Source organism: Henckelia pumila, unplaced genomic scaffold (genome assembly GCF_033568475.1).
Source record: "Henckelia pumila isolate YLH828 unplaced genomic scaffold, ASM3356847v2 CTG_466, whole genome shotgun sequence".
NCBI lineage: Eukaryota > Viridiplantae > Streptophyta > Magnoliopsida > Lamiales > Gesneriaceae > Henckelia > Henckelia pumila.
Window position 1 is genome coordinate 2,131,994 of NW_027331833.1, and position 24,331 is coordinate 2,156,324.

At 33.2% G+C, this 24,331-nt stretch overlaps 2 protein-coding genes and 1 long non-coding RNA gene across 3 annotated transcripts; 1 reads left to right on the top strand and 2 right to left on the bottom strand.

The window, feature by feature from the left end:
* The first annotated feature begins 9,620 nt into the window (after positions 1 to 9,620).
* On the top strand, positions 9,621 to 10,428 carry LOC140872680 (uncharacterized). The gene is made up of 3 exons (XR_012147883.1): positions 9,621 to 9,705; positions 9,858 to 9,965; positions 10,059 to 10,428. It is a non-coding gene; the product is annotated as an uncharacterized lncRNA (long non-coding RNA).
* A 3,347-nt stretch (positions 10,429 to 13,775) lies between these two features.
* On the bottom strand, positions 13,776 to 16,172 carry LOC140872671 (2-carboxy-1,4-naphthoquinone phytyltransferase, chloroplastic-like). Its single transcript, XM_073275559.1, has 10 exons — positions 16,038 to 16,172; positions 15,648 to 15,936; positions 15,434 to 15,537; positions 15,218 to 15,289; positions 14,977 to 15,115; positions 14,767 to 14,873; positions 14,543 to 14,636; positions 14,255 to 14,404; positions 14,079 to 14,144; positions 13,776 to 13,910 (listed from the first exon to the last, which is right to left on the bottom strand). The coding sequence occupies exons 1-10, from the start codon at positions 16,118 to 16,120 to the stop codon at positions 13,776 to 13,778; spliced, it is 1,239 nt and encodes a 412-aa protein (XP_073131660.1). The 5' UTR covers positions 16,121 to 16,172.
* Positions 16,173 to 20,777: 4,605 nt separating this feature from the next.
* Positions 20,778 to 23,523, bottom strand: LOC140872665 (2-carboxy-1,4-naphthoquinone phytyltransferase, chloroplastic-like). The gene is made up of 10 exons (XM_073275553.1): positions 23,371 to 23,523; positions 22,964 to 23,267; positions 22,750 to 22,853; positions 22,534 to 22,605; positions 22,294 to 22,432; positions 22,086 to 22,192; positions 21,877 to 21,970; positions 21,593 to 21,742; positions 21,272 to 21,337; positions 20,778 to 21,074 (listed from the first exon to the last, which is right to left on the bottom strand). Exons 1-10 carry the CDS (start codon positions 23,451 to 23,453, stop codon positions 20,952 to 20,954), a joined length of 1,242 nt encoding a protein of 413 aa, XP_073131654.1. The 5' UTR covers positions 23,454 to 23,523; the 3' UTR covers positions 20,778 to 20,951.
* Between the last annotated feature and the right edge of the window lie 808 nt (positions 23,524 to 24,331).

Below are 24,331 nucleotides of genomic sequence, written 5' to 3' on the forward strand. Positions count from 1 at the left end.
GAAACAGACAAATATCAGTGATTGTTTAAGCAATTTACTAAGACATAAAATAGGCGAAATTTATTTTATGAATCTCACTCCCACTATTTTAACGATTTCACTACCCTCTAGTGAAAACGGGAAACTGTTTTCCTTAGTGAGAACATGGAGTCCAATTGACAAACTTATAGTCCCGAATAATATCAGCCAACCATAATTTTCAAAAGATAGAGCCCAATTGCTTCCAAAGCAACCTCCACGTTTTTACCTCATGTCCAATAAGGGCCCAATAATATGACGCCGATTATTGTGACATGTCAAGATGACCCATCAATATTAAGTTGTGATGGACGGTCGCCATGTGGATCCCCCAATAATATGAGCCGATCCCATGGGAGTTCCACCCAACTTACAACATGTGTCGATCCAATGTACAGCTTTCCGACGAACGGGCCCCCCCCAATAATATGAGCCGGACCGTATCCGCGGGTAGCATCTCATACATTGATCGTTGATGGAAGGTAGGAACATTTAAACAAATTTAAATTTCCTTTATTTATCTTGATATCAATTTTAAATCATATTTAAAATGAGGGATTTTTAATTATAAAAATTTGTCTCATCATTTTTAAAATTTTGTATGCTTGTCGGATTCACACAATTTAGTATAAAACATGCATACAACCATAATATCACATATTATATAGGATGATCGATTCCATTTCTAATCGACCCGTGGTTGCCAATCACGAGTCTTAGTCCAATCCTAGGTAATATGCAGTATGCAATGCAATCCTATTACATTTGCTTCCAATTTACATTTCTTTTGTCTTTATTGTCTGCTGGGCCCACCTCCATCTTCAAATCTTGATCTCCCACTAAATCTAATGTATTTACAATAAATAACAATGACAAGTAGGGGATACATTTTTAAGGGGTGGGAACGGGCCATAAACCAAGCCCACTTTTATTACATATGACATTCATATTGGGCCATAAACCAGGCCCATTAATAAAACCAACAACAATAAAACAAATGTAAATTCCTAACATACACCTACAAAATTGGTCATGGCAATCGATCATCCTTATCCAATAACATTTAATTCAAAATTAATTTATTGGATAACATGCAATGGCAATTTAAATTTAAAAAGATAAAATCATATCTCATACATAAAATCTTATTTTACATATAAAATCATATTTTATCTTTTTATCAAATAAAATCATATTTTATCTATAAAATCCAATTTTATACATAAAATCATATTTTACTCAATATATCCATAAGATCATATCTTATCATCAATTGTACCAAAAATTAATTAATTTCAAAATTCAATTAAAGGATAAAATATTAAAATTTTCCAAAAATTCAAATTCATCCAAAAATCAATTTTAAAATTTTCGGACTCGAACAATTCGATCCGACGCCTCGTGGACCAATCAAAACAATTTTCGATCGGACCAAAAATAGAATTTTAACATATTAAAATTTAATTTAAAATTAAAAATAATTTTTTTTCGCGGGCCGCCCGGGACGTTCCCGGGCCGGGCAGCCCGGCTGCCCCTAGGGCAGCGCCGTGCGCTGCCCTGGATCGCTGCCCGGGTTTTAACCCGAAAAAAATATTTTTATTTTAAAATATTTATTTTGTTTCAAAAACCGAGGCCTAAAAAATTTTTTGTACAATCGATTAATTTAATCGCTTGATCTGAGCAACCTGGCTCTGATACCACTGTTGGAGAACGCGGCGTTCAGATCAAACAAGATTGATACCCGGTGCAGCGGAAGTTTAAAATTATTTATTATATGGAACGATTCCATATAGGGTATCAAATCTTTACGATTAAATTACGTGTGTGTAAAAATTTAAATAACAATTATAAATTTTTACCTTTAATCTCGAATCGAGATTCTGGACACCAACAGATTTCTCTGCTCTTGTTGTATCTCCCTGGAACCGATGGACGAACAGTTCTTCTATCAGGTCCACGAATAGAGATTTAATCCCTCTGATAGATTGCACTAGAAAATCTATCAGAAGTTTTCTACGAAGAGATTAACGAATTTGATCCGTTAAACCAGACTGTAATTCAAAATCACAGGCTGGATTTTCTCGAGCAGAGGGGAGAGGGGTCGGCCACTTTAAGAAAAATAGCTTAGGGTTTTCGAAAATTTTGTGCCTTGTTTTGTGTAATTTCTGTACTGCAATAACTTATTTATAATGTAGGCCACTAACAGCTTAGGGCCCATTAGTCATAAGTTCAGGCCCGACAAGCAAAGCCCGCATGTTCAGAAATTAATATAAAATTCATCGTGACTCCGATTGATAAACCGATTTTACCAATGTGCACAGAAACCATTTCTGCACCTTTAAAGTCAAGATAAATTTTTCTGAATCCGAATTCAGTGATTTCCAAAAATGCCCATCACTATGTCATTTTAGGAAATCTCACTCTTCTACTCTTAAATAAGAAGTCCAACTTCTTCGTTCATTAAATTTAACTCTTTAAATTTAACTATCTCAACGGGGATTAAAAATCCATTACACTGTGTGACCCTCAATGGTTCAGGGATACAGCTAGCCGTGGGCTCACAACTCCTTGTGACTCGGAACAACAATTTCCGACTTGCCCATCGAATCATGGTATGAGCGCCTAGCAACATCGCCCCATGATTCCCTAGGTATCACTGATAGTGCCTACAAGAACCAGTAGATTTTGGTTAGCGTACAGTACGGTCCCTTCATCCATATATCCCGATCGAATCAACAACCATTGGTATATCGAGAGTCGCTCGAGATTCGATAACTATGCAATGCATCTTGAAGATCAAATAGTGACATCGCATGTGCTACTAAGAAACTATTTCTTAAATCACATCATGTACTCTGGCCAGAGATTCGTCACACTAATATCTCCTCAGATCGCATAGGATATCCACACTCGCAAGTATGTGGTGAATCCTTGACAACAAAGCATCGACTCCTACATATGTTGTAACTGTACCCAATCCCGACACCTGATGACCCCAATAGAGTCGGTAAACGAGTCAAAGCACAGTACTAGCATATAGAGTCTCAATGATGTCTCAAGTAGTAAGGACTAATGGTGTACAACCAAAACCGCGGACTATATCCACTCGATAAGTGATAACCACTTGGAAAGTCCGGATAGGGTAGTTCGATCATTCATCATATGAATATCCATTTGCATGCTTCGAACATCTCTATGTTCCCTACCAATGAAACGTGGTACTCTGCATCGCAAATGCTAGTCTCACACTCGAGCGATCCTTATCCTTATTCTCGGACGGCTCAATCGACTAGGAACAGTTTAGAATATACAGTGACTATAAGATGTGTTTCATGATAGACATCCCCATGTTCTACCACATCTTACATACACTATAGTATATTCAAGGTCTTTATCAAAACAACAATAGTATATCACAATATAACAATATGAAGAAAGATAAAGTCATTGCCATTAATAAAAGTGTAAATTATATTAAACAAAAGATTGTTTATACAAAGAGTCATCAAAGCCCTTAGCCACAAGTTGGCTCACTGGGCACCCACTCTTTCACCTTCAGCAAGTCATCTCCTTCTGTCTCCAAAGCAGCTGTGCCATCCACGCCTGCAGGCGAAAAGAAGAGGCATCACAAGAAGTTAAAGTCCCTTTCTGGACTTGCTCCTACCGTTCCAACACCAACTCTGCCAACGGTCGAGACTACTACCACTACTGCTACTACTGCTCCACGTCCTACCAAGGGTGTGATAATCAGGGAAGGTGCCTCATCAACTCCAAAGGTCACTCTCGCTGATCCCAAGGACAAAGGGAAAGGTGTGATGATCTACTCACCTAAGGCTCAACCAGCAGCTACTGTAGAGCTCAACTTGATCATCTCTCACGTTCTCCGCACTGTCAAGCGTCACCTACAGCGCTTTGACAGATGGCATCATTCCCGTACTCACCTGACGCTTGCTCAAATATTTCCTAAGTGGAAAGCTCTGAACGTTATTGAGCAGAAGATGCTTCTTTTTGCTGACACTGAAGACATCGTGGATGCTCTGGGAAGAAGACAGCTCATCGACTTGAAGCTTCGAGGAAGTCTGATATCTCTGTTGATTTCTGAGCGTGTCAAAAACTTCAAATCCAAGAGTCCTACCGCCACCGATGACTTTGTGATTTTGACTGGACTACAGAATAGTCTACGTCAAATCACTCAACTACTTCAGCACTTCCAAGCTCTTAACAACGTAAAGACGACAGCTTCCGCAGCTTGTATACAGGCTTATGGACTGGAAGCACAGGTGATGATGAAGACTTTTCTTACCCAAGATCAGGGTGAAGAAGACGTCTCTGCTATTAATCTTTCAGATGGGATTCTGACCGGTCTCATCACTGCTGACCTGTTTCAATCATCCGCTCTAAGATCGAGTGTGGCAGCATCTTCATCGATCGACCCCGCCTCAACCGCAGTCCAAGCAGTAATTCAACCGGAAGCAGCTGTGACTGCTCACTCATCTCCAGCGGCGACCGCTCACACCTCTCCTAGTCGTCTACAAGATTTTTTAGAAGTGATTGAACAAGAAATTCCTGTCACCTCTGTGACAGAGGCTCCTTGCAGCAATGAAGCAGTAGTGCCCCCAACAGAGATACCAAGCACTATTGTATCACTTGCACCTCCAGAACAGCCAGTGACTGATGCTGGCCCAGCACTTCAACCGTCTCCATCTACTGAAAAGTTTGTGGAAGATCTCCTAATGGATGAACCGAGTGCTGATCCTGCTACTCCACCAACCATTTTGGCTGCAGTCGAGACCCCTATATCTCCAACTGTACCACTATTGGAAGGTCCATCAGCTAGCTCACCAGCCAGATCACCAGCACCACATCATCTTGAGTCTGGCCCAGCTTCACCAAGGAATGACACACAGAGTCAAATGCTTCAGACTGATGACTCATATATTGAAGCCATGGCAGCAGCTCTGGATCACACATTGATAAATAGGCTTCATGAGCTCATGCAAACAGTTCGCTCCTTTTCACAAGCCATCACAAATACATCCTCATGGGTTGACAATTCACGCACGACGATGATTCGGCATTTTGAGACCGTGTCTAGCGACCTTGCTCATCCGTCCAAAGAGATCACTGCCCATCATCGCACTCAAATCCAAACGCTCTCTACCGTCTCCGAACAAGTTGTCAGATCCGAAAACCGCCTTCATAGGCAGTTGAATGATCGGATGGACACTATGCAAGCTACTCTAATTGCTCAAATAGATGCAAAAATTGATACTATGCAAGCCTGCCTTGACACTCAACTCACTGAGATCATCCTTCGACTCAACTAAGGTGATGCCAAAAAGGGGGAAGAAGAGCAACGAAGAGCAGCAGAGGTAAGAAGACGTGAAGAAGAATCCAGAAGAAAGGAAGAAGCCGACAGAAGAAGAAGAGAAAGCGATAGGTCAGGAGGAGCCAGTTGGTTCAAAAGATGAACAACTTGTCTCTTCTTTACTTATCGCAGCTGTATCTCATTTTGTTTTTCTTCAGAAGGTGTAATAAGAATTCTTATTGTAATTAATGAAATTCATTCTCTCAATGAAGTTCATTTTAAATGCTTTCATATTGTTTTCGGAGCACTTAAATTTTGTCATCACCAAAAAAGGGGAAATTGTTGAATCCGACATTTTGGTGATAACAAACAACAACTCATTGTATAGGAATGTGCTGCCAATCTTTTGTATTTTAGGAATCTACTACAACTCCTACCGCAACCGTCTAAACCCTTCAAGTTATCTACCGAAAGCTTGTCAACCGCCTTTGTCTCTTGACCGGTTGCAGTCACAAGCCTATCGACTGGTTATTCAAACCAGCAGAGGATAAATCTATCTACCGGAAGAATGCCAACTGCTTATCAAGATATCTCAAGACAAATACTTGTGACAAGACGTTCTTTGCAAGATCTTTTATCAAAAGCAGAACCGGCGTATCAGAAGATCTGTTGACTCTTGCATCGAGACAACAGGTTGCACTAAAATGGCAAAAACGCAGAATGGCTACAAATAAAGCATTCGACCGTTTATACCAGTTTTGGACCCTGGAAGTTGTTTGCATTTAAAGAAGTGTACGATCTTCATGCAGAATCATCAATGCATTTATGAAGCATTAAATGTGCATTCAATGCAGCATCAGAACGTTCAAAATAAAGACGTTGATGATTGACCTATATAAAGGGAAGGAAAATTGCTCAAGAAGTGACAAGAAGACAAGCAACACAAAAAATCTCAATCAACTCAATCACTTGAATACTATCAGAAGTCCTCATCTGATATACTGAAGCAATACTTGAGCACACTTACAAGATCATTCACTTGCTGCTCAAATAAACCCTCGCCTACAGTTTACATATCTGATCTTCAAGGATCATCCTAGGGTTTCCAAGCCTCTCGACCGCTCTGCAGTTTGAGAAGCTCAACCGGACTGTATTCATTATTGAAGAGACTTGAAGCTACTCTGAAAGCTTCCACCAGTCTGATAAGAACTGAGAATCTTATCTGTGTAAATCTAGGAGTTTCGGATTAGGCATTGGATAAGTCCTAAGTCTGAAGTGGGTGTATTGCAAGACGTTGTAATAACCAAAGTCTTCTAGTGAATTCCTTCCTAAGTGGAAGAAGGGGAGACGTAGAAGGATTAAACCTTCGAACTTTCATAAATCGTGCCTTAGTCTTTATTGCATATTTATCTTATATATTGCTCATACATCGTGTTATAACTTGCCTTTGCATCACTAAAACCTCTGAACTATTTCCGCACTATTTTAGTTGTTCAAACCGTTTTAGAAGTTGAGAAAACAGATTAAGTGAATTAAACTTCACTTGATCATTTTGAAAAGAAAGAAAATAAGTTTCAGAGTGTATTCACCCCCCCCCCCTCTACCCTCTGAACCGATCCCAACACTCTTGTTCACACAAACACTTTAGCACTGGTTTGCATAAACTGCTGCTAAAATGTGCTCCTAATGTCGTAATTTTAAGAGCGATTTCGTAAACGCTATTGTTAAAAATATTTTAACAACGGTTTGCATAAAACCGCTGCTAGAAAGAGCTCCTATTGATATAGTCATTAGAAGCATTTTTTAACTACTCATAGTGGATATTTTAGCTACAGTTTTCAAAAAAAAAAAACCGATGCTATGAAACACTTTTATTGCTTTATTTTTTAGGATTATTGTTGAAATTATACCTATTGAATACATTTACTATCATTTGTATAAACCACTGCTATAAATTGTTCTCACTGATATAATAACTATTAAGAACAGTCTTGAAATTGTTCTTAGAGAATATTTTTTTAACAATATTTTACACAAATTCGGTGCTCTAAGACACTTTTATTGCTCTATGTTTTGAAGCACCGCTTTAAAAATTATACAAATTGAATATTTTTAATACCGGTTTATATAAACCGTTGTTATAAACTATCCATATCGATTTAACTATTAGAACTATCATTGAAATTGCTTACATTGAATATTTTATAGTGTTTTTCATAAAACTGGTGATGTTAACCTCTTTTATTGTTGTATATTTTTAGAATTGATTTAGAAATTCTACCTTTTGAATACTTTTAATATCACGTATGCTACTTTCAAAATTTTACATTATTAAACTTGTGACTCGTATTAACTAACAAATTTTGGTGTAATAGTTCGTGCTTTGTCCATTTGCATTTACCTCCCTTACAATTCATATATTTGTCACTTATCTTAGCATGTTATAATTTTATACTTCATATTTGATGAGAGAGGTGAATATCAAATGCATAAAATATATTAGAAGCGAATGCAAATAACCCGTCAATCTTTTTATTCAATGTTATTTTTTTAATTACTAAAAAGGTTTATTTTCGTAAACTTATCATCACTATATTATTATAAAAATATTAATTAACTTATGGTGCATAGTAAAACTTTTTATAATTCTCCAAACACTGCCTCAAAAAAAAATTCTCCAAACACCTTTTGCCACACAATGTCATATTCCACATTTTTCTTTCAATTTTATTTTATTTCGTACTATTTTAATATTAAAAAATTAATAAATTTCATTAATTCATATTTGTTTTTATATAAAAAAAACTTCATTCTCTATTTTTATCATACTACACGCATTGCGTGGTCCACGAACTTAAGGTAACTAAATATTGACACATTGGTGAAGGTTTTTATATGATCCTACTTCCTAGAAATATTATTCAATCACTCAACATATTAAATTTGTTTAAATCATATTATTCCTTCCCTTTCAATTTCAAAATATATAAAATTTCATTTTAAAATATCTAAAAAAATGGCAAAAAAATCTTATGACATAATCTCATTGGTCAATTTTATGAAATGAATATTCTATTTGATCCGATCCATGAAAAATGTATTATTTTTTTGCATATGTGAAAAGTATCACTTTTTATTGTAGATATGGGTCGGATTGACTCTTCTCGGCCTCGGGATTCCTACGGGAAAACAATAGAATCTCATTAACCCTATTTTTCCTAAAAAATACATGAATAGCGGTCACGATATACTAATTGCAATAAAATGCATATGGTAAATTGTCTTATAAATTATTATCAATTAAATTTTTATTTGTTTAATCTTATTAAATATATATATATAATTATTAATAAAGAGAATGATAGTCCAATGGTCATATAAATTATTATCAATTAAATTTATATATATATATATATATATGAGTTCTTTTATGATGTCCAACAACTATGCCCAACTTTGTGCCCACCATGTACAATAGTTGAGTTGACCATCACAATTGATGAGTTGACTTATACATGGTGGACACGGAGTTGGGCATAGTTGTTGGGCATCATAAAAGAATTATATATATATATATATATATATATATATATATAATTATTAATAAAGAGAATGATAGTCCAATGGTTGAAACCGAAATCCACAAATAACAAAATGTAAATCATATATAAATAGACAACTGAAATGAAAAATTTTCAATTATAAAACGTTCGATACAAATCATTCTTGACTAATTAATCGTATATAGATCTAAAACATTTTTTAATATTCTAGAAAGGTGCTTTATAGAGGGTGTAATTTGATTTTGTAGAATCTGAATGTTTTCTTTTGGAATATGAAAATTTCGTTAAATCTGAAAGTGATAGTATAAATCCATAAAAAATAAATATTATTTTATCAATTAATTAGATGATGAAATTGATTTCTTTAACAGTATATTTAATTTCACAAATGCCAAAATTTTGGCGTATACCATATAATATTTACCGCCAAAATTTTCATTTCACCAATTCAATTACAAAAATCTCTCCACCAAATATTGCCTACACTTAATTTTGAAAATTATAGTGATAAAGATAAGCCGCTAAAGCTTCTCTTGAAAACTTTCATTCGTTAATTTTTAAAATTGTTAGTGATAAAACTTTTAAAATTGTAGTGATAAAAAAACTTAAAAGATAAACTTCCATCTAAAGTGTCGTGTGTTATCTAGAAAGTTTCCGCCTTCATATCTATTATAAAGCTTTTGCCATCATTTTCATTTAATTCTCATCCACTTCCATTTAAAGTGTCGTGTATTTTTCTCAAATTTCTTCTTAAAATTTCCTCGGTCATTCACTTCTTATTTCTAATGAACATTTCTTTTCGTTTGAATTTTGGAGGTAATTTATCTCATGTTGTTACTATCTTGCACTGCCAAAATATGTAGAACCTTTCTTACGTGGTTTTACTGTTTTATTGAATCTTAATCAGTTATAAATTGATATATTAATGTAATATGAAAGTTTTTTTTTTTTTCCTTTTCTACGTTTAGTATCAAGAAAATTGTAGAAAAAAAACTCGTATTGAATATTACCTCTGATCCGACAAAGTAAAAAAGAAAGGAGGTGCTTCTATTGATGATGAAGCAAAACGAGTTCAGGTAATAATTGGTTCAATCTTTTGAAATAGCTTTTCAATATTATTTTTAATTTATTGGAATTTTTTGTTTGTTATGTTTTGCTAAATGATACAGTGCAGCGTCGCCTCCGGGGCAAGCCCAAGGGAAAATAATCAACAGATGATTCCGGTTATTATCTTTGGGCCAGATAATTCTGGTCGGGTTCGATATCTAGGAGTTGGTGCATTGTGGAAGAAGAAAGGCATGAAGAAAGAGTGGAAGAGACATATACATGCTCATCAACTCCAAAATTTACAAGAGTCATTCAAAGTATAATATCTGAAACAGATAGAGTATCTCGTGAACCTGAATTATTACCTATACGGGTAGTAACATATTGCTACTAATGATTGAAGTAAAAGTACTTGTATACATGTATAGTATTGAATTAATTTTATTTTCTATATAGCAGATATTATGCAACAACACACTGATTAGATGAAATTTGAAAACATTTCTATTTTATCCATTTAATTTGAAAAATTTTCTTTTATTTTATATTAGCAATTGGGGTATTATTGATATTTTTGTGTGAATGATAGTTCTTTATTAATAAATGCTATCATTTATTTTATAGATTGAAATATTGAATATGAAGAATTTTATTGTTATTCAATGAATATTTATTTTCAAGAATTAGAAACCGTTCTAATATGCTCGCTCGAGAACATGTTCAAAACCGTTCCTAAATCCAGTACCTTTTCAATAGAGGTTTACAGTTGCTCCTAAATTCCTACCTTCGACCACTCCCATATCTACGACATATAGGAGTGGAAGAAAAGCATTCTTACAGCCAACGATTTCTAAAGCGGTTTGACATCGGTCCTATATTTCTCGCTCCTATATTAATGCATGTGTAAGAGATATTTGAAACCGCTTTTAAACCACTAATATCAATGGCGGTTGGAAATCACACTTATATCCATGGCGTATAGGAGCAGTGTAGGACCGTTCTTAAACCTCACAACTTTTAGTGCACTTTGAAATTACTCCTACATGCACAACTACAAGAGCGGTCCTGAACCATTGTAATAAGCATAACTTGTGCGATCGGTTTCAAACCGTTCTTTAATTTATAACATTAGTAGCGGTTGCAAATCACTCTTATATTCATGGCATGTAGGTGCAGTGTATGACCGTTCTTATATCTCATGGTGTTTAGAACGCTTTGAAACTGTTCCTACGAACACAACTACAGAAACGGTTCGGAACCGTTGCAATATGCGCTACGTATATGATCATTTTCAAACCGCACCTAGAATGAACAATAGAAGCGGTTTTGCAACTTGTACCACCGGTTGAAAAACCCGCTTCTATAAGATATAAGGGCATTGATAAGAGGAGCGATTTTGTAACCGATGGTTAAAGTTCTGGAGCGGTTAAAAATCGCTCTTAAAATTCAAAAAAATCGCTTTTATACGACTATTTTTTTGTAGTGATAGGAGTTTTTGTGTTGTGATTTGAGTAGGTCTCTCGTCAGACGGTCTCACGGATATTTTTTCATGATACTAGTATTTACAATAAAAAATAATATTTTAGATTTTTGACATAAAATGTAACATTTTTCATGGGTAACAGATAAGAGATCTATCTCACAAAATTAGCCCATGAGACTATCTCACACGAGTTTTTGTGTTGTGATTTAGTCACAAACGTGTCAAAATGAGTTAGGTCCGTCGGATTGACCCGTCTCGCCATATCAAATAAGTGGGTTGAATTGTCAATTTTTCAATCCGCCTAAAAAGTGGGTCGTCTTGTTCCACTCCGTCTAATGATGGGTTATGATGGGTTGAGGGTCGGCCCGTCAAATTACACGTAAGCTCATTGGATTGGCCGTTCCACCACCTAAAATAGGTGGGTTGGGTTGGTGTTTTCTCAATCCATCTAAAAGGTGGACCGATCCGCTCAGTCCTGCCCAGTCTAATTGTGGGTTGCGACGGGTTGTGGGCCAGCCCGCTAGCCCGTTTGACACCTCTAGCTTTAGAGGTGCCAAATGCAGTATATCAGTCAAACCATATAAAATAAAACCTTTTTAAAAATAATACCGTTGGGAACTTGAAATTTTATTAATTTAAAAAGTTATTAATTAATCGATAAATTAATAATTTATTATTTTAATTTTTTTTATTCAGCTAACATTATTTTAATCACATAAAAAATTTGTGTTTCACCAATACTTACATCATATTATTTGAATTAGTAGATAAATTGATTATGTATGAATGTATGTATGTATATAAATAAGTGCTACTCATAATTGTTTTTAATAATTAAATAATATTAATTGTATTGACTAATCAAATTAAATTCATTGTATAAACAAAAAAAAACAGTAATAGAATTAAATTTCATGAAAAAACAACAATAGAATCATACTTTACTAAATTGTACTAGTTATTTTTGTAATTTTAGTGAATTATTAATTTATAAAATTGATGGGACTATAGGTTTATACAAGGGTCTTCTTAAAAATTATTATCCTATTAATTTAGTACATCAACTCAATTCGGGTCTGAGAAAAATTATTGTTTTTAGAGAGATTATTAATTTATTGAGTATTAAATTATAAAAATTTTATATCTATCTTATAAATTATAATTAAGAATGAGGGCCTTATACAAACTAATTTTGACCTATTACTTACCCAAAAACATTGTTTCAATTATACCCTCGTATCTCTTCTTAAAAAGTTGAATTCTCCCTCCCACTCACATCCCTGTGAGAAAATCATCCAATTCAATTATCAAATGAATATGAAGCAGTAATAATTATGAAATATTCACGTGTTATATTAGAATTTATGTATTATATCACATACACAACTTGCGTGCAATGTTTATCTAATATATATATAGGTTTGATCTTATATGACGTTCGCGTTGGACACCTATGTGAGCATCGGTAAAATAACGTCCACATAATGTGATGAAACAGTACATCCAATAAATGCACGTTACCTTAGCAATACTCTCATAGATATCCATCGTGACTCTTGAGTGTCCATAAAAATTGAATGTGGAATGTGTTTACTTTACGAGTTTTACCTAATTAATTGTTAATCTAATGGTTCTACGATTTACCACGTCAGCTTTTTAATATTAATTATATTTATGTGTTAAAATATAGATCATTAGATCCATGATTTAAACAATATCTTAAAGGCCTTATTAACAGTCAAACACATGGAAAAATACATCTCCAATTTTACCTTGAAACTCTATTGTATGTAAGTTCAATTAATGGGTCAATTAATGGGCTTAATGGGAATATTAACAACTATGGTAATAACTTATATTTTTCAATAACTATTTTTGCAGTTAAAAATTGGAAAACATGCAGTTTTGAATTTTGACTTTCTCCCACCCTTCCTTTTCTCCGCTGTTACGTTTCCTCCGTATTATGCCGTTGTGATTCATTATATTCTTTTAAAAATTAAAACTAAGGGATCCATATTCATTGTTCACCTCCTTCATCGAACATAGGAAAATTTCCCATTTTAGTCCAAATTATTTTTCCTATACACGTGGAAACCGCATGCGAGTATACAGTAAAAATGAAAGATTTAACCTTCATGTAATTGATAACATATAATAAACCAATAATTGGATGATTCGTACAGAGATTTTTTATTTTTTAAATAAACGTACACATATATATTTTTTGATTACCACTTACATATGTTGGGCCCTAAAGCCTCACAAAAAAAAAATAAAAATAAAAAAAGAGAGAAAGCAATGAATGATACTATATATATATATATATATATATTTCATTTGCGGCAAATGAATGAAGTTAAAGTACTACAACAGGAATGGGCGGTTGTGTGGCCAATATCCTTGCAAGCACCAGCCCAGCTGACACAGCCAAACCAAACAAAGTGTGCAGCCCCACGCAGAAGTATTTGGTCTTGAACAGCTTCACCTTATTCTGTCAATTTCACACAAATTAATAAATTCTTTTTAAAAATTAATAATTAAAAAAAATGTTTTCCATCAAGCCATGCATGTATGTAATGTTTAATATATAGTATATTATAGTTTTTTTTACCCTAATGTAGACATTGAAGGAAATATATAAGTATTCATGAGTTCTCACCTCGTAGTTCTTTTGGACAAAGCTGAGTAGAAGATTTGCTATTGGAATTGTGACACAACCAAAAATCTGAAAAACCAAAAAATTAAGTTAATAAATAAATAGGTGTTAACAATATTAAACACAAAGAATATATATATATATATATATATCCTGGCCAAGAAATGGATCGGACTTACCACACTAGCCAAAGGAATAGTGTTGGTATATCCCAAACCAAATAAGAGTGCATAAAGCCCCACAACACCATATTGCAATACTTTGGAAGCTTTTTTAGTGCCCAGCCTCACCAAAGGAGACATTTTTCCAACAGCCTTGTCATCCTCTATCTGCACGATTCGAATCCGAGCTCGACTTTAAGATCAGATGATCATATCATGTATGCATGCTCATTAATTAATTTTTTTTATTTATATAATTAACTAAGATGTACTTATAATATAAAATAAAATATATGGATGGATCACCTGATGAAAATGACTGCAGAAGAGGATTAAGGTTGTGGTGTAACCAACCAGAATTGATGACCAAACAACTGTGTTGCTAATTGGTAGCTCACCCCTATATCATCATAATATATATACATGATGATCAAAATCAGACGTGCCAATCATTTTAGACTAAAATTAACTAATTAATTTTGTACGATTAATATTTTGTTTTTCAATTTTATTTTACGAGAAAAACACACCTAGCCGAGCTATGAAGCAGATAAAAACCGATGGTCGCGAGCGGGCCGAAGCCTGTGAACAGCGTGGGCTCTCCCAATCCGTCGTAAGCTACACGATAGGGTGGACACTGCAAAACATTGAATCATCGAACATTGGTTTAATACATATATATAGGCCTTAATTATGGATGACACGAAATTTAATTTCGAACTGATATATGTTTTAATTACCTGGTAAATATAAAAGCAAAACACCGAAGCAGCTACCAAAATAAAAGCCCGAACACTTTTTGCAGCCACTGCTAGCCCAGTAAAGCCCGAAAACCCGATGGCAAGTATTGTCCAAGCAGCGTAGTTTATGGCATTTCGGCTTCACCGTTATAAAAAGAAACAATATATATATATATATATAATTAGTCCTTCATTTTCCCATACTAACTAATAATAAGTCACAAAATCCAGTTATCCTCACCTGCCAAAGATATTGACAACCGATTCTTTCTTGTTCTTATCTGCTCCGGTGTCGAAATCGTAAACGTCGTTGCTGCATCAACAAATTAATTAATTCAAACCCGTAAACATAACTATTAATCGATATGATGCAAATTTATTTTAGAGAAATTTAATTTATTTAGACCACAAATTAATGTTCGATCTAGACAATTAAGCACGTGTCTATATTAATTACCTCAGTTTGATCCAAATATTGACAATGACAAAAGAGGCCAAGATCATGAAATAACGCCCCAAAGCAGCCTGTCCCGTTTGCCAAAAAGCTAATGCCGAGGCCACCTGTTATATATATATACATTCCACACATCATTTCTCATTATAAAAAAACAAATAATATATGAATATTTTCCTTTATATTTTACTTAAATTAAAACATGATGAAGGCTTACGGTTGCGGGAACGAGAGCAACAGAATACAAAGGTATTTTGGCGGCTCTCCATAATAAAGTAGCTCTCGATAATTCTTCCTTCTCTACTAATTTAATCTCTTCATGAACAGGAGCATTATTCAACTCTGCTACTGCTCTGCACTTGAGCACCAATCTGCTATTGTTTACGATCTTCGTGCTAGATTTCAACACATCCCCTGCAAACATAATCTTGTTTGAGTCAATTCTCTGGGGCAATCTCGGCATATGCAGAGCTTGTGGAGGAGCAGCAGATGACACCGAAAAATTCCTGAAAGATCAAAATAATATTGGGTCAGCATATATAATAATCAACAAAATAATGGGACTTGCATGAAAAATAGTTTTATGTGGCCGGAGCTAGCTGCATGCCTTTTGGGACGAAGCAGCAAGTGATCTTGGTTGATGCCACAGCCATTAATGTTCACGTTCAAGAATATTGTGCTTGCTGCCATTTTCAAAGGTTAATTAATTATAATGTCGACTGATTTGCTTGAGATATATTGGTTGTGTGGGATGATGTGCTTTCGTTTTTTTCAGAAGAATCATGTGCTTAAATAAGCACTGCATGGCTCTCCTGGTGTGCGCCCACCGCTAGGCAATCAACAAAAAAGTCAAAAACAATAATGTTTTTAAAATTAATTATTGCTCGTGGCGGCTTATGAAATTTTAATTTTGGTTATATTAACGCCCGCCAGCTCATTTTGTTAGCTAGCAGAAGTCGAGCTATGTTGAACAGAAATCCTCCTACATGAATATCATTTTAAATTTCTAAGTTGAACAGAATTCCTTCTAGGCAGTGTTACATATGTTACACATGTATATTTTTTTCACGTACATATATTACTTGTGTCGTGCGTACGGGTCTCCAATTGAACCTAACTCATGGAAAAAAATATTTTAAATTATGAAAAGGACTTATCAGAATATACATTCGTGAGACCGTTGTGTAGAAACCTACGCTATTTTTTTATATAATAATAATTACATAAGATCGATAATGACATATATGCATTAAATATCTACTCTATATATAATAAACTATTTACAATCAAATTATATAATGAAAAATTTGAAATCAAATTTCATTTATTTCAATTTAGTATCAATTATCCATGTGGAATGCACAAGCTGCGAGCTAGTTTGCAATTAGAACTGCCCACTCATAATAAAAATTAAAACTTAGAAATGCAATTATTTTGTCACTAGTTTTTGGACATGCAATCGCATGCATGAAATCGGAGCTTCCGAAGTGGAGATCGGATTTTCTGATATCGTCTATAAATAAGTCATCCGAAGGTCTCATTTATTACTTATAATCACAAAAATTTTTGGACATGCACAAGCTGCGAGCTAGTTTGCAATTAGAACTGCCCACTCATAATAAAAATTAAAACTTAGAAATGCAATTATTTTGTCACTAGTTTTTGGACATGCAATCGCATACATGAAATCGGAGCTTCTGAAGTGGAGATCGCCTATAAATAGGTCATCCGAAGGTCTCATTTATTACTTATAATAAAAAAAACTTCTTTCCCTCTTTATTTAGAATATATTTCTTTTGGAAGTCATGATTCCATTCAAAGATAACCTAATACCCGCCAACTCACATTGGGCCAAGTGCCCAGGTGGTTTGCCCAATAGTGGGCAAAGAAATATTGAATGGAGATGTGGGCGGGGTTTCGAGGAATAGAAATAACCTCTATTTTTTTTTTTTTTCAAATTGATCATTTCAGTTGGCTAGAATCCATTACTTGAACGAAACTAGATTTTGTACGCAATCATATTGAATATTTGACGATACATTCCGTATATTTCTAAACGATGGAATACATATATAGTTAAACAATGAACCTAATAGTGCACACGAAGAGATGGATTTGAAATCCATGAATTTTATTAATTATAGTTTTATAGTTTACAATGAAACAATAGATCAAATATATAAATATATGCGACTTATTTATTCACGCATTAATAATATAAAGTATAATCGATCTATATCTAGCTATTATAAAAGTGTGAACCAAATTCAAAGTTTTATATTGTGTATTGTCAATTTTATCCTTTGTTTAATCATACTTGAGATATTTTGTGAGGTATTTTGAAAAAATTATGTATTATAATGTTGTCAAAATTATCAAACTACATGCATACTAGATAAAAATCCAATTTCTAAGAAGAATATTGAAATTTCAAATTTTTTTGATATTTGTTTGTAAATGAATTGAACATATTTTTTCTACGAAAATCTTAATTCAAAAATATTGAAATTCTAAACTACGTTGATTTTATTTGTTTGTAGATGAGGTTGAATTAATTTTTCCACAAAAACTTAATTTGTAGAATATTGAAATACCGTAATATTTCACACCTATAAAGTTGATCCTCATAAAGCTATATATGCAGCTAGATTGGTGTGATGGGGGTATTAAGAGATTATCGAGAATCATGCCAGGCACTTAGCAATCTATTTGATCGATCCCAGTGTTTGTCCGAGAAGAAGTGGTCAGCTCCTCCTCTTTCTCAGTTGCGGCTCGATGTCGACGCGGCATTTAATGAAAACATGAATAGCTTTGCAATCGGTGGAATACTTCGTAACCATGATGGTCAGCCAATTATTGTTTTTGGTCGAAGAATTGTACGTCCTCAATCTACAGTTCTTGCAGAGCTGGCTGTGATTGAGGGTGGTCATTTTATGCGTGATCGACAGATTCAACCTCATATTATTACTTCTGATTTTCTCTTTATCGTGCAAGCAGTCACGAGTCCATAAGAGGATCATAGTTATGTTGGTGCCCTTGATTTTGATATTAGAAAATTCTTGATGCAGGGTGATGCTATCTTTTTATGCTTCGTAGATCAGCAAATAATGTTGCTCATTCGATTGCTTCTTTTGCTCTTTCATCCCCCGACCCTTTTGTTTGGGAGCGTTTTTCTTTTTGGTTGATTGATCTTGTTATTAAAGACTTGTTACTTTCTTGATTTTTAATAATACAAGATCTTTCTCTCTCTCAAAAAAAAAAAAAGAAATACCGAATTTCTTTTGTTTAATTTGATTGTAAGTTAAGTGAAATTTTTTTCCCATAAAAAACTTAGGCTCTGTGTGAACGTGTACTTGTAAAAATTCACAAAAATCCTAATCTAACATCATCTCAATTTTCTTTTCTTTTCTTTTATTTTCTTTTTCTTTTCTTTCCTTTTATTTTGTTTGATTTGACTTTAATTTCTACTATTGGGAGAAAAACACTTTTTTTTATAACTCAATTGATCAATTTTATCTATTTTTAAAAATACATATTTTATACACAATATTTTTTATAATTGAAAATTGCTCTCATGTGAATCAATAATAATTTACAATATTCAACCATATTCAATCCAAATTATATGAATACAAAATTAAATACAAGTGTATTTATCATAGTTGGGGGTAAAACTGTAATTCGTTCGTCAATCATTATTTCAATCCAAAATTAATAACTGAAAGTAAACATGTTATTGTTTATCAATCATTATTCAACATTTTTCAAAATCATTTTAATAGTCCGAGTATGATTATCCACATGTAATCACATTCCACTAAGTAAAGTCTTACAGAATTTGAAATGGTTTCAATTTGTGATGGGATCGCACAATGGTGGTTTTTGTTGAAACTGAAGTGTCTGCAAAGCTGGCTGGTCTCAGTTCAGAGGACCAAAAAACTGAAGTGAGAAACCGGGACTGGAAGTGGCAATTGAATTCCGAGTCTAACTGAAGTCACAAGCTAAACTGGACACCAAAACAACTGATGAGATCAGCTAAGGAAAGTCTCAAGTACTGGAGACGAAACGTAGACACTCTTGTTGGCGAACCACGTAAATATTTATGTTTTTGAATTTTTGCATTTTCGTTCTTGTGTGTGTGAATTACCGGAAAATGATCATATCACTTTTGACAGTGATTTATTGAATTTCATCTCATACTCGGTTTCTTGATCCTAACGGTAATTATTAATCATTTTGTTTTTTATTTTTTTTAAAATATCACTTCTTCTTTTTTTAATAGTAAACTTGTATTCTTTATTAAACCAAACTGATCATTATCAGGCTACAAGTCGTACTAGCCATAAAAAAAACATTCTTACCCTCTCACAAAAAAACAAGAAAAAGTGGGAATTTCACTATCCATGGACCATAGATAAATTAGAGAAATTTCACTGCTATACGACTGCATGTTTTTCATTAAATATTATGAATGAAAGATACACAATTTGTTATGACACGTTCTATGATTTGATTTGAAGGTTATATATGTACTTTAATTAAGTACAGTCAGCAGACACTTGTCGAGAACACTAATGACCACTTACCTCCCTCAAAGATAAGAATGAGGAGGAACTCAAAGAGAAATAGCCTACGTACGTTGTTTTGTGTTGTAAAAATGAGAAATTTAGAATTGTTGGAGTTATTAATTTGGTTTCCGCTGTTCTTATATATATTGTATAATTTTTAGTTTTCTTTAATATATTTAGCTTATGTTTTATATTTTGTGATGTAACGTAAGAGCATATTTTGTTATGAAATAATATACTAATTTTGATTTTACTTAGTAATACGAAGATTTTTGTTTTCAAATTTTATTTGAAACCAACATGAATATCGTGTCAAAGTTCTATAACTCTTAGTATTTTTTTTTTTTAAAAAAAAAATCATTAATTTAAAAATAAAAACTTACATACTCATTTTAACTTAATAAGCACGTAAGAAAAATTATCATGTTAATCTAAATGAATTTCAACATATATATGTATATATAACATGGATGATACGTATATCACAAATGAATTATGACTTTTAAGGTACCGTTAATTTGAAGTTACAGATAGGATAATAATAGAGAGATAAATAATCTAATATGATAAAAAAATACAAAATTTTAGTATATGGTTTGATTGATAAATAATAGTTTGTTTGTTTTTCTTGATAAAATTTTAAATAAGATGATAGATTACCATTTTGTCCTTTTAAAAATTAAGAAAATTTGAATAATATTATTTATTAAGGGTAATATAGCAATTTAAATTCAATGATTTGATTGATGTGAGATAAATAATGAATAATTTGATCGATGTAAGATAAATATTTAGTAAATAAGATAAATAATATAACAAACTAAACATGAAATTGAATAAGATAAGTTAATAATATGCTACTGCGAACGGTGCCTTATATATATTTGGACACTCACAAATCTGAAAAACAAAATAATGAATGTAAGGCTGTAATTTATTAGCGGCAAATGAAGTTAAAGTGCGACAGGTTGTCTCGCCAATATTCTTGCAAGCACCAGCCCAGCTGAAACTGCGAGGCCTAACAAAGTGTGTAGCCCCACGCAGAAGTATTTGGTCTTGAACAACTTCACCTTATTCTGTTAATTAAATTAAAATCAAAACAAAACTATTATTATTATAAAATGGGATTTTTGCATATGCATGCATTAATATTTTTCGTAATTTTATGAAAGTTTTTCTCTTGAATCATGCCATATATGATAATTAATTTTAATTAATTTCTTTTTGATGTTGACATCAAAGGAAATATATTGGTATTCATGAATTCTCGTACCTCGTAGTTCTTCTGGACAAAGCCGAGTAGAAGATTAGCTATTGGCAGTGTCATACTACCAAAAATCTGAAAATAAATTAATAAATAAAACCAGTTAAAAATAATGAACTAGGTTAAGATGGATAATTATATGTATATAACAATTATGGTACTTTTTTTAAAAAAAAAAACTTCTAAAAATGATTAATATAAAGTCTTTTGAGAAATTAATTATATAATAAAACTAATTACTTTTAAAATTTATGAATAAATAGGTGTTAACAATAAACACAAATTAAGAATATATATATATATCCTGGCGAAGAAATGGATCGGACTTACCACACTAGCCAAAGGAATAGTGTTGGTATATCCCAAACCAAATAAGAGTGCATAAAGCCCCACAACACCATATTGCAATACTTTGGAAGCTTTTTTAGTGCCCAGCCTCACCAAAGGAGACATTTTTCCAACAGCCTTGTCATCCTCTATCTGCACGATTCGAATCCGAGCTCGACTTTAAGATCAGATGATCATATCATGTATGCATGCTCATTAATTTTTTTTATTTATATAATTAACTAAGATGTACTTATAATATAAAATAAAATATATGGATGGATCACCTGATGAAAATGACTGCAGAAGAGGATTAAGGTTGTGGTATAACCAACCAAAATTGATGACCAAACAACTGTGTTGCTAATTGGTAGCTCACCCCTATCAAAATAATATATATACATGATGATGATCAAAATCAAACGTGCCAATTATTTTAGACTAAAATTAACAAATTAATTTTGTTTTTCGATTTTGTTTTACGAGAAAAACACACCTAGCCGTGCTATGAAGCAGATAAAAACCGATGGTTGCGAGAGGGCCGAAGCCGGTGAACAGCGTGGGCTCTCCCAATCCGTCGTAAGCTACACGATAGGGTGGACACTGCAAATTAAAACATAACATATTTGTTAGTCTCAATCCCTGATGAAGTCGATCGCATAATATAATAATAGTTGGATTAATTTGATGTATGTTTTAATTACCTGGTAAATATAGAAGCAAAACACCGAAGCAGCTACCAAAATAAAAGCCCGAACACTTTTTGCAGCCACTGCTAGCCCAGTAAAGCCCGAAAACCCGATGGCAAGTATTGTCCAAGCAGCGTAGTTTATGGCATTTCGGCTTCACCATTATAAAAAGAAACAATATATATATATATAATTAGCCCATCATTTTCCCATACTAACTAATAATAAGTCACAAATTAATCCAATTATCCTCACCTGCCAAAGATATTGACAACCGATTCTTTCTTGTTCTTATCTGCTCCGGTGTCGAAATCGTAAACGTCGTTGCTGCATCAACAAATTAATTAATTCAAACCCGTAAACATAACTATTAATCGATATGATGCAAATTTATTTTAGAGAAATTTAATTTATTTAGACCACAAATTAATGTTCGATCTAGACAATTAAGCACGTGTCTATATTAATTACCTCAGTTTGATCCAAATATTGACAATGACAAAAGAGGCCAAGATCATGAAATAACGCCCCAAAGCAGCCTGTCCCGTTTGCCAAAAAGCTAATGCCGAGGCCACCTGTTATATATATATACATTCCACACATCATTTCTCATTATAAAAAAACAAATAATATATGAATATTTTCCTTTATATTTTACTTAAATTAAAACATGATGAAGGCTTACGGTTGCGGGAACGAGAGCAACAGAATACAAAGGTATTTTGGCGGCTCTCCATAATAAAGTAGCTCTCGACAATTCTTCCTCCTCTACTAATTTAATCTCTTCATGAACAGAAGCATTGTTCAAATCTGCTACTTCCACCGCTTCTGCTCTGTACTTTAACACCAATCTAGTACTATTGTTTATGATCTTCGTGCTAGATTTCAACACATCCCCAGCGAATGTATTCTTGTTTGAATCTTTTCTCTGAGGCAATCTCGGCATATGCAGAGCTTGTGGAGGAGCAGCAGATGACACTGAAAAATTCCTGAAATTATCAAAATAATATTGGGTCAGCATATATAATAATCAACAAAAATAATGGGACTTGCATGAAAAATTATTTGATGTGGCCGGATCTAGTTGCATGCCTTTTGGGACGAAGCTGCATGTGATCTTGGTTGATGCCACAGCCATTAATGTTCACGTTCAAGAATATTGTGTTTGCTGCCATTTTCAAAGGTTAATTAATAATGTCGACTGGTTGTGAACTTGTGATTTCAAGCAGTACTGTGTTTGGATCGAGCTTGTGTGGGATTTGCTTTCTTTTCTTCAGAAGAATTATGTGCTTAAATAAGTACAGCTTGGATCTCCTGGTGTGCGGCCTCCGCTAGGCAGTCAACAAAATAGTGAAAAACAATAATGTTTTTTATATTAATTATTGCTCGTGGCGGCTTATGAAATTTTTGTTTTGGTTATATTAACGCCCGCCGCCAGCCCATTTTGTTAGCAGAAGCCGAGCTAAGTTGAACAGAATTCCTCCTATATCAATATCATTTTAAATTTATAAGCAGTGTTACATATGTTACACATGTATATTTTTTCACGTACATATATTACTTGTGTCGTGAGTACGGATTTACAATTCGACTTAACTCATGAAAAAAATATATTATAAATTATGAAAAAGACTTATCAGTCTCACAAATATAGATTCGTGAGACCGTGTTATAGAAACTGTTACGAAATTACAGCCCATAATAATCGATGACCGATAGATAATCAATAAAACCTTTTTAATTAAAAATAATACCGTTGGGACCTTGAAATTTTATTAATTTAGAAAGTTATTAATTAATCGATAAATTAATAATTTATTATTTTAAAAAAAAATTTATTCAGCTAGCATGCATTATTTTAATCACATAAAAAATTTGTGTTTCACCAATACTTAGATCATATTATTTGAATTAGTAGATAAAATGATTATGTATGTATTTATATAAATAAGTGCTACTCATAATTGTCTTTAATAATTAAATAATATTAATTGTATTGACTAATCAAATTAAATTCATTGTATAAACAAAAAAAACAGTAATAGAATTAAAT

Excerpts from the sequence above, each read along its gene's own strand:
- LOC140872671 (XM_073275559.1), bottom strand. The coding sequence starts at position 16,120 with ATGGCAGCAAGCACAATATTCTTGAACGTGAACATTAATGGCTGTGGC. Across the intron at positions 15,290-15,433 it reads AATATTTGGATCAAACTGAG|CAACGACGTTTACGATTTCG; the intron begins GTAATTAATATA and ends TTGTTGATGCAG. Across the intron at positions 13,911-14,078 it reads TTGTCCAAAAGAACTACGAG|AATAAGGTGAAGCTGTTCAA; the intron begins GTGAGAACTCAT and ends TGAAATTGACAG.
- LOC140872665 (XM_073275553.1), bottom strand. The coding sequence starts at position 23,453 with ATGGCAGCAAACACAATATTCTTGAACGTGAACATTAATGGCTGTGGC. Across the intron at positions 23,268-23,370 it reads ATGCAGCTTCGTCCCAAAAG|GAATTTTTCAGTGTCATCTG; the intron begins GCATGCAACTAG and ends TGATAATTTCAG. Across the intron at positions 22,606-22,749 it reads AATATTTGGATCAAACTGAG|CAACGACGTTTACGATTTCG; the intron begins GTAATTAATATA and ends TTGTTGATGCAG.